Genomic DNA, 14,046 nt, shown 5'->3' with positions numbered 1-14,046 from the left:
TATCCTGTCAGGGCTATCGTAGCGGCAGGTCCATATGGACCGCTCTCATGTGATCGCCGATTGAGTCACGGAGATTGTCCATTAGGTAGGACAGTACCTCGCATGCTGTCTAACTTCCCAATGAGGCAGGGGTCATTGATTATTGATAGTTAATCAAATCCTAACCACTGTGCCCTAATTTACGGGCACAGTGTTGTTGGGATAAATGCTCTCAGCTCTTTGATCAAGTAAGAACTTTAAGACTGAACTGGAATCAGTAAAAGGGCAAAGTTTGGTTTTAGCTGGTAAAAGCTGCCCTATTTCTTCCACTCCCTGCACTGCTGAAGTTTTTCGGAATGAGTTATCAGAAAATAGATTAGTGGCCTACTGAATGAAAATCCAAGTAGGCTAAGTAAGTAAGTCAATAGATGTGTACAATGTTGTACATTTAAGCTTATTTTATTATGCTAACATACAAAGTAATAATATGTTTCTACTTTGTACCTTTAGGGGAATTTTCTACTTTCTTACTACACAAAGAATGATTAATCAGTTTACCTCAGTAACACAATCAAAAGAGTTCATTTGGGGCCAGAATACACGTATTAATAGAATTATGTTTTTTGTGTTGTTTGTTTTTTCACTAATCACACTGGTACCCATTAAATTATATAGGCTATTGATTAACAATGATTATTGCTGTTGTAGTCATTCAATTCTTAAATTGTTCACTCAATGTTGGCAGTGTCTTTACTATTAGATCTCCTATATTATTTAATATATTTTAATATATTTAAAAAGGTGTCATTTGTTTTAGACACATGGTTTTTGTTTTTTTGCTCCAGGGCAAAATTTGTACAAACTCAGACCAACAAGAAAAACATGAGATTTTTGACAGCTTTGACATTTTATTGTTCCATTAATCATATCTTACAGGTTTTTGTAAGCAGGCCGACTTGGTAAGCCACCAACTGTTAGTAATTGTAACTAATTCTAAAATCCATTTCACCTCTTCTCCCTTTACATCAACATGTATGCTTACAGTATGACGCGTTCAAAGCCATATCTTCCCATGGGTGCTGAGGGTGTGATGGAAACAGATGTGATGCAGTGCAGTGTCACAAGAAAAACTCACATAAAAGGAGAGAAAAGTCTATAGTTCTGGCAGGCCATGCTTGCATAAGGGGCTTAATTTTCTGCTGGTGAGGTTTCATCTACACAAACTCATTGAGGAAACCATTTACTGTCCCTTCAGGTGTGTCCTCCACAGGCTGTCCCATACAAAAGGAAGGCACCACAAGGAGATCGGGGTCCTTGATCTCGTTTTCAATCTCCATGGTCCTGTAAGAAAGTGACAGAGATACTTTATGGGCATTCACTGTATGTTGTTTGCATCCCTGTAGTATATCGCTCAGATGTTAAAAAGAGCTGAAAAAAATCAACACAGCTTACCTGAAAAGGAATGATGTGGACTCAGTGAAGTAGAAAGTGAACACAGGCAAACATCCCTTGGTTACAGACATGGAATAGTGGCCTGAAAACGAGAACAGAAAACATTCAAATACAGTGAATATCACCACAGTTATACAGGAGCGTCCCTCGAATTCTCTCCTCTGTTTATAGCGCGTCACCCCCTACCTTTCTTGTCGGGCATCGATCCTGTCCATACGTCTAGCTGTAATCCCTCCCCTTCGATGGCTGCACTCCCAGAGTGTTCTTTAGTGGAAAACGTGGCATCATCGGGAATATCCAGAGGGTGCATGCTGCAGTGCAGCGTTTTTTTCACACAGCTCTGGTTTTTGCTTTCAATCTCGTAGAATGTCCCCTGCCAGAGACAGACTTGCATGTTAAGTTGCTAAACAACTTCAAGTCATGTATTTACATGTCGGCGTTACAGATTTAAAGCAGTTACCTCTTCGAAAAACATCAGCAGATCCATACTATGTGAAGCGTTTGTGGCGCTGCTCTCGTTTGATCTGAACCGTAGCTTCTTGCCCATTGAATCATAGGTGAATGCACCATATGCTTTCATTTCACCTTTCATTGACATCTAGTTTCATTCGAAAGCATACAGCGAGACACAACAAGGGAGAATTAAAGAGTTTAAAATGTAATGCAAGGATCAGGAGTTGATCTGAATGACAAATAATAATAATATATATTTTTAAAAACTTACCACAGACATGAATCCTGTCATATTGGGTGCATCTGAAAGATAAAAGTATGATAGTTAAGACCTTTCATATACTAACAAACATTAAATATAATTTGATCCAATACATAGACTGGAGTTTGTGTGTTGTAACTAAAAAAAATGCAGCGATCCTAAAAGATGCCTGAAAAATAATTTCAATTTTTATGGATAGGGTAAAACTGCAAACTCTTACGACAAGGCTGATGGTGATCTGCATGGGTGCTGGCGGTCAAGCACATGAAGAAGAATAGCGTAAGAGCTGCATACATTTTTCTGGTCTGGAGGGAATCACAAATTAATGTTCGAGATGGCAACAGCAACCAAAAACCCCAACCAGAAGCACATCTAGCTCTTGGTCAACCAAACAGCTGCTTTTATAGGGCTGGTAACTGGCACGAGACAAAAAGTCTGACGTAAAAAGGACCCGGGGTCATAACCCCCTGGACTTCTGACTTCAAGCTGTCCAAATACATTAGTTCTTGTCCCTGCTGGTCGGCACCCAGTGGAAGAGTTTTACTTTTCGTTTTTGATTGTGCAGCTGTCCTGTGATGTTTTCATGCAATGTGTCTCTGGCTGGCCCCCTACTTTCAAAAGCACCTTTCAAAGTGTCATGTGTAAATAAAGGGTAAGACCAATCATGCACGGGGGATTATCAAGGCTGTGTCAGGGAAACAGAGTTAAGTATAGATGAAAAATGACTTTATGCTAAGTATCATAACAGCTCCCTGTTTACAGTGATGTTGTGGTAAAGAGGAATGTAGGACTGTAGGTTGTAGGCCTAAGACTGTGAGTGAATTGACTGAGGGGTTGGAAGTGAAATGTGTTAGTTATACATCCAATGTCTGTTAGGAACTGAAACTGAACCAGGGAATCTCTATTCCTTAATGAAAGCTGACTGACATTTAAGACAATGTTAGAATCCTTTAAGCGCATGTCCTCTCTCTTATGGCTGGCAAGCCAAGGAAGTAAAAAGACAGCTGGAGGTGGCTAAGAAATCAAACTTATCAGTAGATTATATCCAGTAAAATGGCATTTTCTGTTTATATATATGGCCTGTGTCCTTTTTGGAACTGGTTTCACGTTCCTTTTTTGCATTTATCTGCTACAAAGCATCAAACCACATCATAGTATTTATTTTACAGTTTGACAGCTACATGTAAATTATTGCATCTGTGCATTCTCTTCCACTTATCCTTTCCAGGGTCATTGGAGATGACAGATGTTTTAGGGTGAGAGGCAGGTTGTTAGTCTGTCACAGAGACATACAACCATTTGCACTCACATTCACACCTATGGGAAATTTAGGATTACCAGTTAACCTATCCCCACTAACTGCATGTCTTTGGACTGTGGGAGAAAGCCGGAGTACCTGGAGAGAACCCACGCAAACACGGGGAGAACATGCAAACTCCACACAGAAAGACCCCGATGGAAGTGAACTCAGGACCTTCTTGCTGTGAGGCAACAGTGCTAAGCACTGTGCTGCATTTTAATTGATATTAAAATATTTTTGATGTCAAAGCACCCATCTGCCATATTTGACTGTAGGGAGAAGGACTCCTGCTTCTTTAACTCGAAGTCATGGCGTTCATGGAGAAAGGACAACTGATGAGGCCTTGCTTCTGTACGACCAGTAATGAATAAAAAAATCATGTTTTTTAGATTTGAGTCATGGTAACCTTTGAACTTCCACATGAGACACAGACAAAGGAGGGAAAAAAGCAGCCAGGTGTATGTACAATTTTACAAAAAAGTACTAAATGTGTGACTGTGATGACTGACACCCCCCCCCCCCCCCCCCCCCCCCCACACACACACACACACACACACACCACCACCACCACCAAAAAAACACTCTTACCCTTATCTTTATACAAGTGATCCAAGCTAAATAGAAATCCTGGGGTGTGTATACTGGATCAACTGCATGTCAGGGCAGAAACGTGTTGTTTTCACAGTTTCAGTGTGTGCAGCTGTCTGTTGTTCTACTTGCCATCAAAATTGTGTGTGTATGTGTGTTTTCATGCTAACATCGTGTGCACTCTGTCAAACACGTGAGAAACATGCATCAATAACAGGCTTCTGAAAATATGAATCAGTGCATGTAAAATACTGGCATACTTGCATTGAAGTATTTATGATGTAGTGGTATGTTGGTATACTTTTAACAAGTAATCACTAAAAGCTCCGTAATGTTTGTTTATATGATTTTCAGCTCATTTTATTTGCATTGAGATTTTCAGATTTCTTTTTAATATGAACCCAGATGAATGAATTCTCTTCTACTCTCATTTCAGTTTTGCGTGAAAAGAAATCATTGAATGTAGTTTTTATATTTTCAACTGACTCGACTTTTGGTAAGAACTAAAAAACCAGAACACTGGCAATAAATGTGTATTTTGTGCATTTCATTTTTCTTTCCTTCATTATTTTTTGATTACTGTTACTTTCAAATTCCATTTCAAATATAAATTTATGAAAACACCTACTTGTCTCAGAAGACTGATTTACGATAAACTACATATCTGGATTTCAGCTAAGCAGTTTGCTGTTTCTCTTTCAAAATAGGAAGGAAATGAATAACAAAACTAAAAGGATGCTTTATACCACAAACATTACAAACAACTAGGTTCAACTCAGACTTAAAATAGACTGAGAGTAAACTGCGGGAATCACATGGGAAATTTAACATCACTGTTTGAAGGAACTATAGGGGGGGGGGGGGGGGGGGGTAATGGAAAATGAGGGAAGCCCTTTTCTCAATGCACTGCTTCCCCTTCTGTTCACAGTTCATGACAGGCTCAGCACTTTCTTTTTCATAGAGGAAGTAAGCTTATTAATGACCTGCCTCACAAACTGGGCGCTTTTTGTCTTGCAGTTTAGCTCTTAGTGTTTAAGGCTGTCCTGACCTTGTCTGCAGAAGTTTCCTCTTTCTGCAGACAATCATCAGGAGACACTGAAGCCAGAATGAATCACATCTTGTCCTGCTAGATCGCACTTGGGCAAAATAAGACCCGAAGGCTGGAAAACAAACACATACAATCTCAACAAGGTCCAAGAACTCCTTAAAGCAAAACTGAGCAACAAGAACAACAACAACAACAAAAAAAATTAATAATACAAAATATTATGTCACTTACTGCAGCAGAGAAAAACTAAAATATATTAGAGTTCTCTGCAGACAGATAAACACCTGTCTATATTTTACTGGTCTTCCAAAGAAAGTCTTAATTATACCCACACGGCTAAACGAATCATGTTTTTATGACACACTGTAATTTGGAAATAGTTCACAGATGTGTAATAATAGAAGCTGAATTTAAAATAGCCGGGAAATGCTATCATGAAATGACTCTACTGATCAAGACATGTGTTTAAAAATAGTAAATAGAAGATAATCATAATCAGAATACTTTATTAATCACAAAGGAAACTATGTGGTTACAGTGGCTCTAAGACAATAACAGCAATAGACTGAAATACATTAAATAACACAATATATTACAAAGTTTACAATATATAAGAAATAGCTTTAATATATACAAATGGCTCAGTTATAAATATTCAGAATATTACAGAAGTGAAATATATATGATTGATAATGTCTTTTTTGTGTGATGCAGATCTGAAAGTTGCCATTTTTATGTTTAAGTAAAAATATTTTTCAGTGATTGATACAGGCATGTACTCCGATGGTAAACAAGTGGATTATTTGCTGTCAGTGCACCATTCGCTTTCGCTCTCTCAATCTCTCAGACACACACACCCACAAACAAACAAACACACACAAACAACATTTTCAAATTGAAAGTTCTTAGTTTTGTTTTCTTCTTCTTTAGTCAGATCCATATTTATTTTAAATCAACCCTCTACACCAAATCCTCGCTCTGGTGTTAATACTTTGCATTATACACCTGCTTTTGCAACATATTACACACACATTTCTGTTGATAAGCAGATGGAGCAAGTTTATCCAGTTACTGAATTACAAGCATGTCTTAAATCTAAACAAGCAAGCGTGAGTGCCTGTGCAAAAGCAGAAGTTGGAGCATTCAATGCCACAATCCCAGGCGTGGACATCCTACCAAATTCACCCCAAGCCACAGAATGCTCGGTGAAACTGCAAAAAACCCAAGAGCTACACCTCTACAGGCCTCAGTTAGAATGTTAAATATTAACGTTCATGGCAGTGCAATTAGAAAAAGGCTGAACAAACCACAGGAGTTGAGGAACAATGTCCCTTGGTGCAGATGTGCAGATGTCTGACCATAATACAAAGCGCATCAGTGGAAAGAACTTGCAGCAACTGTCAAGCACGGTGGTTGAGGGGTGATGATTTGGGCTTGTTTTGCAGTTACAGGACTCCTCTGAGTATTCTAGAGTCAAACTTGAGGCTGTGATCCCAAGCACACTAGCAAATTTATAACAAAATGACCGAAGAAGAAAAGAATTTAGGTGTAGCAGTGGTCCAGTCAAAGTCCAGACCTCAAGCAGATTGAAATGCTGCCGTGGGACCTTAACATAGCTGTGCACTAAAGAAATGCCTGCAAACTTCATGTTCATGTGCTTAGTTTTCACAAAACAGAATCCTGTGACAGACTTCTTTTTCTCGTGACTGTATGTGTTTACAATAAGCCGAAATCTGGGTTTGCTGTTTATAGAAAAAGTTGAAAAACTGGAAGAAATTCATAGCAAAACTAAAAGGATGCTTAAAACCACAATTGCATGAAACACAAATAGGCTGAGAGTAAATTGTACAAAACGTGGGGGATTTAACATTACTGTTTCAAGAAAATAAGCGAAAACAGGTAATGAAAATGAGGGAAGCCCTTTTCCGACTTCACCCCTTCCCTCCCTGCTGACCACATGACAGTTCACAAAGAGCTCAGCATTTTCTTTTTCATAGAGAAGTAAGATTTTTATGACCGGCATCAAAATCAGACCACTTTATTGTCTTGTAGGTTTTATAAGCTTGTAGTGTACATGTCCCTATGAATTTTCAATAGTCTCTTTATGTAGTGACTGTGGTGTGATTGAGACACGGTGGGTCCAGAGGTTGTTACTGAGAGCCATCACACCACATTCCACACATCTTCCCCAACCCTTATTCCCCGTGTTTTAACACAGTGGGCATGATTGCGGATGCCATGCACGTGCGTCCGCACGGCACCGCAGTCCACGCTCCACCACAGTGACATTATATTCTCCTGAGAACCAGCCTTATTTTCTATGTCTTCTATAATGGACATTTGTTTTTGATCTATATCGTTTGACTCATTTGAGGTACCTTACTAAGTCTTCATGTACGAAAGAGAGGACATCCTGGGCTTTCCATAGATTTCTCGTGTGTTTGATTAGCTCCAAAGAGGAAGGAAATCACAAAAAGGTGCAGTTTTTTCCACGGTTCTCAGGAGGATATTGCAAAAAGGCCGAAATCTATCATCAACCCTTAACACTAACTTACCTTGAAGACATCAATTGATATAAAAAGGCCAGGGTTACAGCGTTGGGTTGATACTGTCCATCATTTAGAGGCTCAAAGGAAATATTGAAAGTACATTTCCATTGCAACATGGATGAAACCCATTTATGCTCAGTTAGAATGTCTAAAAGACAAATGGACCTGAAACCCCTTTAATTTCCTGCATCTAAATTCAGATACAAATTAAGTTACCACGTTTGGTGATATTGAAAAAAAAAATCCACAAATTTGTTACTTCCAGTGCACACTGTTACCATACTTCTTTATTATTGCTGTGATTGAATAAAATTCTGAAAAGCCTTCAGCTTGTCCAATGTGCTTTGGAGGGAGTACTTACAGAAACTAAAAACAGAGCTCATAGATCAATGTCTCTGCACTGACTGAACTATCAGCCTTTGCAAAATGCTATCATGTTAAGCTAATGAAGTACTTTGTGTGATTTTAAAAGAATTATATAATTAAATAATGCTTATAAAAAGTTATAATAGTAATGTTTTTACAACTTAAACTGCATGAGCAAAAGCACAGAGCCACCCAGTTGTCACACAGAAGGAAGGGTTTCCATGGCCTTGAAGCTCCCAGCACACAGTTACTGTGCTGATGTTAATAGTAGATGAAACTCATTTATTGTTATTCATTTAGCACAATGTTGGTGACTTTTGTACTACGCGCCTTGCACTTGGCGACTCCTCTCTCTTTATATGTGACTCTAACTTTATGTGGTCTGCTATGTGCCTGAGTTCCTGTAGTTCAACTTCACAATATTACCACTTACTACTTACATCATGGGATATGTCTGAGGGAAGAAATTTCACAACATGACTTGTTGCAACAGCGGCATCTTGTTACAGTATCACACTGAAATTCTGTGAATTCTTTAGAAAGACTTATTCTTTCACAAATGTTTGTGAAGGCAGACTGCATGGCTTAATGCTTCATCTTATACCCATGGCAATACGACTGAAAACACCTGAATTCAGAGATTAAGGGCAAGGAAGTAGTACCATAGTTCGAAATGACAAGTGAAAAACTGTAAACCAGAATCAGAATAACTATGTGAAGAGTTAAATAGTTTTACCTAGCCCTCATTTGTTTTGCGCAGTTCAAAGAAACTTTAGAGATTGTTCTGGAGTTAAACAAACCAACACTGATGTAGACGTTTAGCATATCCAGCTGACTGTGTGAAATGTTTTTATGTAACAGCAGATACTTTAAATAAATGTAGGATAACCTGACGTCTCTCTAGCATCTCCAAATTAAAAGAATCCTAAGTATCCAACATTTTAAATCTTTATACTGTATGTTTAACAAGACTCGGTGAAAAAACATAATGTGTAATTTGATTTATTGTAATCTTTGCTTTATAAAAAAAAAATATAGTAGATGCAGAAAAAGAAAACCAGCCAAGTATAAATGCATAATTTCACAGTACAAAGTACAAATTTCAAAATCCCCACCATGAAGGTGCATGAAAGGCTGGAGCGTTAGAAGTGAATTAACCTGACCCCACGAAAACATTCGTACCCCGTTTTTGTTATATACAAGTAATCCAAGCTAAATAGAAATCCTGGGGTGTTTCTGCTGTATCGCTGTAAAAGTCAGGTCAGAAACGTGTTGTTTTCAAGACTACAAAGTGTGCAGCTGGCTCTTGTTCTTCTTTCTGCCAACAAAGTGTCCCAGTTGTTTCTATGAACTCTGTCAGACAGGTGAGAAATGCAGGCCTGTACTTGTGCTAGAAGCGTCATCAGTGGAGTCTAAAAAGGCCGCACAGGAGAAAGCAGTCACATTTGGTTACAGCAAGTTAATAACAGATTAATAACCAGCAGCTAGTAAAAAAGCACAGACCAAAAACAGAATTATTATGACTGTCTAGATAAAAACAACCTGTGGCTTCAACAAGCGAATTCACTGAAACCATAACTTAAATGCCAAAGTGAAACTGTCACACAACAAAGAGGTAGGGTGAAACCTCCTGTCAATAAAATTTCTAGGGATAAGAATTTTTCATAGTTTGAAACCAAATGCATATCAGAAATTTCACAAAAACATACCCACTCTGGAAATTTGTCTAAAAAACACTGTGTGAATACCCAAACCTAATTTAAGATCTTACAGAATATCTTTATGTTCCTCTTCAGAGTTGTTCTGAAAATGCATTTTATTTAGCTTAAGCTTGGTTGTTAGTAAAGCTGCCCATTTGAGTTTCCTCCACTGTCTGAAAGATCAATTTTACACAGAGTAAAACAACACAAAAGCAAAGGTAAACTGTTAGAGACACATTGCTCTGTCACAAGATAAAACTTGCTTCTGTACTGAAATTTACTGGCTGAAGTTAGGAAATTAGGCAGCAAGACAAATGAAAAACAGGTCTAAGCTAACTCATTAAAATCTAATATTAAAAAACTAAATGTAATATTTATGTAGAACATTATTTACACATGAACTAAATATATTGTGATGGGTCTCATGTAGCATTACCTGTTGAAGTTTGTCTTACACAGTTTCAACTGGCACACTGGGTTACTGTGAAATGACTCTAGGAACATGTTTTTATATAGTCAATGAATTCTGCACAAAAATAAACCAAAATAATAATCATGTGAGAATTATTTAAATCTGTGATTTAAAAAAAAATGCTGTGATTTGTACCAAACAGTCAGAAATTGAGCTAAGTTGCGTCAAATGTAAAAATTCAGCAGGCACTTATTTTCCGCACTAAAAAACACAAACAAAAAACAATCAGATGCACTTTCCATGGCATCGTACCGTGCAAAACTATATTTGGTCCAATAACGACGGATCAAATTTCAACATGATAACAGATTACTGCTCCGGCTTTCTTTTCTTTTAATCTCAGGTGACTTCCAGTACTGAAGGCACTGAATTCATGTCTGGTTGGGAATTTACCTCAAAATCATTATCAACCCCTTTACAGTTAAGCAATTTTCTGGAATAGAACTCTGTTCTTTTAAAGCTCAAGTAAAATTTGAATGATTTTGATTTTTACTTGAAGAGACCTTCTGAACCTACCTGAAAGCTGCAAAATACCTCAAACCAGGCAGCACAAATTTCAGTAAAATATCATGAATTCCTAATTATTTAATTTTATTTATTTAAACTGTGTTTTTTTTTATTCTTATAAGGGAATGCTGATATCAAAACAGGTACCTTCAAGGAGGATACAAGAAGAAGGACTCAAAAGGATTTAGGATAACATCATTCAAAGATATATATAAATACATATATATTACTATTAAAGAATTTTGGATCTTTTTTTCGTTATATATATAAAACGAAAAAAAGATCCAGAAGTCTTTAATTATAATCTGTGTATAGCTACAATTGTTAAATTGCTTTAGCAGTGAGTGTGTGGGTTCCTGACTTGCGCTTTCAAGTGATGCAATTGATGACATCATGGGTGTTTTTTTTTTTAAATTGGTCTTTTTTTCCATCTTGTTTCCCTGACATTCAGTGAAACTGCTTGTTGTAACTTGTCCACATCATGAGACTGAAATATTCCCTAAAGATGCACAGTCAAAAAGTGTTTGATGTTGATGAAGTGTTTTTCCACCTTTCCCTTTTCCCGAGGTAAATTACTGGACATTTCAGGAATTAAGAAAGTTATGTTTTTATTTATTATGTAAACTAAACACTGAGCATTGCGGTCAACTTGCCAGAGTGGCAGTTACAGCTCAAACAGATGATTTTTTTAAAAGTAGATGCTTATTCTCATGCTTCCTTTTCTTTTCTGTCTTATCAATTCGTCCATGTTTAAATGACCTAAAAATGGACAGATTTGTGAGTATAGAGTATAGAAATAGAAAGACACAAAAGAAAAGCAGTTTACAAGCATGATGATTACAAGTGGGGGGGGGGGATAGCAAAAAATAAAGACGGCAGTCCTATTTTAGTTTCACAGTGAATGACTTTTTCTGAATCATACAGTCACCACAAGATGCTTAGTGAGAGAGAGAGCGAGACGGCAGAGAAAGGAAAAAAAAAACAAAAAGTCCAGACACCATGTGAAACCGAAAGCAAGAACATGAGAATATATAGTGTTTGTGAGTGCCAGTAAAGCATGAAATTATCTTGCTGCGAGTGGCACTACTCCACTACTCACTACTCCTCCAAGGTAAGCCCATGTTACACTAGTTTACAAGAGTCTGAGGGTGTTTGTGTTTTTCTGATAGATATCAATATCAATATCTATATATGTATATATATAGATATGTGTGTGTGTGTCTGTGTATATATACATACACAGACACACACAGACACACACACACACATATACATATATATATATATATATATGTATATGTGTGTGTGTGTGTGTGTGTGTGTCTGTGTATGTATATATACATACACAGACACACACAGACACACACACACACACATATACATATATATATATATACACACACACACACACACACACACACACACATACATATATATATATATATTTATTTTTTTTTACTACTGAATGGCACTTTGAACTATTATGTATATACACTATAGTGTTTATGTATGCTTAATGACTGTGCTGTCTTAATGTACATTGAACTGGGAGATCAGGGAACTGTTATCCTTCCAGTTAATAAGTGATTGACTGACTCAGCATGAAGACTGTTTTGCATCGAGAGCATATATAACAACAAAAAGAAGAAACTTTTTTAAAAAAGGAAGATTTTTGTTTCTTTTTTCTGCTGATTAATTTCAACTGAGTCAGGAAACCTGAAAGGGACAAGACATACAACGCTTCTAATTACAGGATTCCTGCAGTGGCAACCACCTGCTGAAGTCAGTTTTATCTGTACTCAAGAGATTTGACTTCAGGTCTTTGCACAGACACTTTTAGGTGCAAGGGTGAAAAAGAAGAGGACATAGAAAAAAAGAGCTTCCTTTTCACAGTTTAACCATTTATTGGAATTTAAGAAAGAAAGCATATGGATGTCATGTGGCAGGGGATGACAGATGAGGCGTGGAATTTCTTAGAGAAATGTTGTTAAATTTCCCATCTGCCATATTCATTTTCTTCAGAAGTGTTACTTTCTATACATAGCAATTTTACAGGAAGTCCAAGTCAGCTTATTTTACTTAATCATTGGGAGTTTAAGCAGCTGCGCAAACTGTTCGTTCATTAGTTTATCCCATGAAGGCGCACGTGGTCGCAGATGATTTCTAACCTATAACTCTGGTCTTGTCTCCGATGTTTCAGATGGCTGTTTGGAAAGCCCTCTTCCTCCTCTTTTGTATACTGGACTGCATGGAGCAATCCGCCTCATTACCAGTTGCTCAGACTAATTCCCTGTATCTTAATTGCTTCAAGCACACAAGGTCCACTCGAACTCGTGTGCAACAGCTGCTAGGGAAATATGTAAGTACTAAATTTAGTTCTACTCCATGGTCTGACACTAGTTGTTTTTTTTTTCTCAGCTACAACTTATAAGTTATTGTTTTGTGTAATATTTATAGAAGGAGCAGCAGCTGGGAAACGGGCAGTTTGAGGACAGAAGCCGACACTTGAAGGACCTGCCCTCACTTTCCACAGAATTCTATCGGTGGATTAATCTGACGGTTAGTAAGTCCCTCTGTGTTTCAAAACACTTTCATAGAAAATCATTCTCTGATTAACTTTTGGTGTTATTCTGAGAATTTCTTGTTTTGACCTTTTCCATTATGAGGAGAACAAAAAAACAAACAAAAAAAAAGAAAGAAACCTGATGACTCTGTCAGAAGGTTTGCTTTTACAGAATAAAAATGCTTGTAAAAATTTGCATGGAATTCCCCTTTTTGAAACTTCAAGCACAGATGGGGTTGTGCAACGCTTCATTATGTAATCATGTGCTTGTCACTTGTGCGTTCAGGAGTGGGAACGACTGCATGCCGCTTTCTCGGACATGAAAACCTACTGGAATATGCTGGAGTGGAAGAGAATACAGCTGGAGAACGAGGAGAAAGATCAGAAGATGGTGCAGGATGCTCGGACAACTCTAACTCAGAACATCAGACACATTCAGCTGGACTTGCGGGACCTGATTAGCAAAGTTAGCACTCAGGTATCAACAGTCTTTTTACTGAAATCCACCCACATTTCATCATCCCCCTTCCCTGTGGAGGAAGTGACACCAAAAATGGTCTGATATAAGATTTGTTTTGCTTTCTCCTCTAGATGAGCTCTTTGAGAAGCTCTTGGAAAAGGCCAGCAGCTGCTTTGGCACAAACACGCCTGAACCCAGCAAGCAGGTCCAGGACAGTATGGGACAGCCGAGTGGAAGGTTACATCATCCTGAGGGATCTGGACCTTTACCTCACCAAGCTGGCAAGAGACTTTCTTTTACTGGCTACGAAAATACAGTCATGACTCAAAACTGAAAAAAAGACAACA

The 14,046-nt window shown here is 37.8% G+C and overlaps 2 protein-coding genes across 2 annotated transcripts; one reads left to right on the top strand and one right to left on the bottom strand.

Annotated features, from left to right (window-relative positions):
• Nucleotides 1–862: 862 nt before the first annotated feature.
• On the bottom strand, nucleotides 863–2,525 carry epd (ependymin). Its single transcript, XM_040032749.1, has 6 exons — nucleotides 2,367–2,525; nucleotides 2,156–2,187; nucleotides 1,892–2,029; nucleotides 1,618–1,804; nucleotides 1,432–1,513; nucleotides 863–1,320 (listed from the first exon to the last, which is right to left on the bottom strand). Exons 1-6 carry the CDS (start codon nucleotides 2,440–2,442, stop codon nucleotides 1,194–1,196), a joined length of 642 nt encoding a protein of 213 aa, XP_039888683.1. The 5' UTR covers nucleotides 2,443–2,525; the 3' UTR covers nucleotides 863–1,193.
• A 10,312-nt stretch (nucleotides 2,526–12,837) lies between these two features.
• Nucleotides 12,838–14,024, top strand: LOC120734148. The gene is made up of 4 exons (XM_040032737.1): nucleotides 12,838–13,035; nucleotides 13,134–13,235; nucleotides 13,526–13,717; nucleotides 13,831–14,024. The coding sequence occupies exons 1-4, from the start codon at nucleotides 12,868–12,870 to the stop codon at nucleotides 14,020–14,022; spliced, it is 654 nt and encodes a 217-aa protein (XP_039888671.1). The 5' UTR covers nucleotides 12,838–12,867; the 3' UTR covers nucleotides 14,023–14,024.
• The last annotated feature ends 22 nt before the right edge of the window (nucleotides 14,025–14,046 follow it).

This window comes from Simochromis diagramma, unplaced genomic scaffold, assembly GCF_900408965.1.
Source record: "Simochromis diagramma unplaced genomic scaffold, fSimDia1.1 OVJJ01000216.1, whole genome shotgun sequence".
Taxonomy (NCBI): Eukaryota; Metazoa; Chordata; class Actinopteri; order Cichliformes; family Cichlidae; genus Simochromis; species Simochromis diagramma.
Note: the sequence above shows the minus strand (reverse complement) of the source record. Positions and strands in the feature narration are given on the sequence as shown.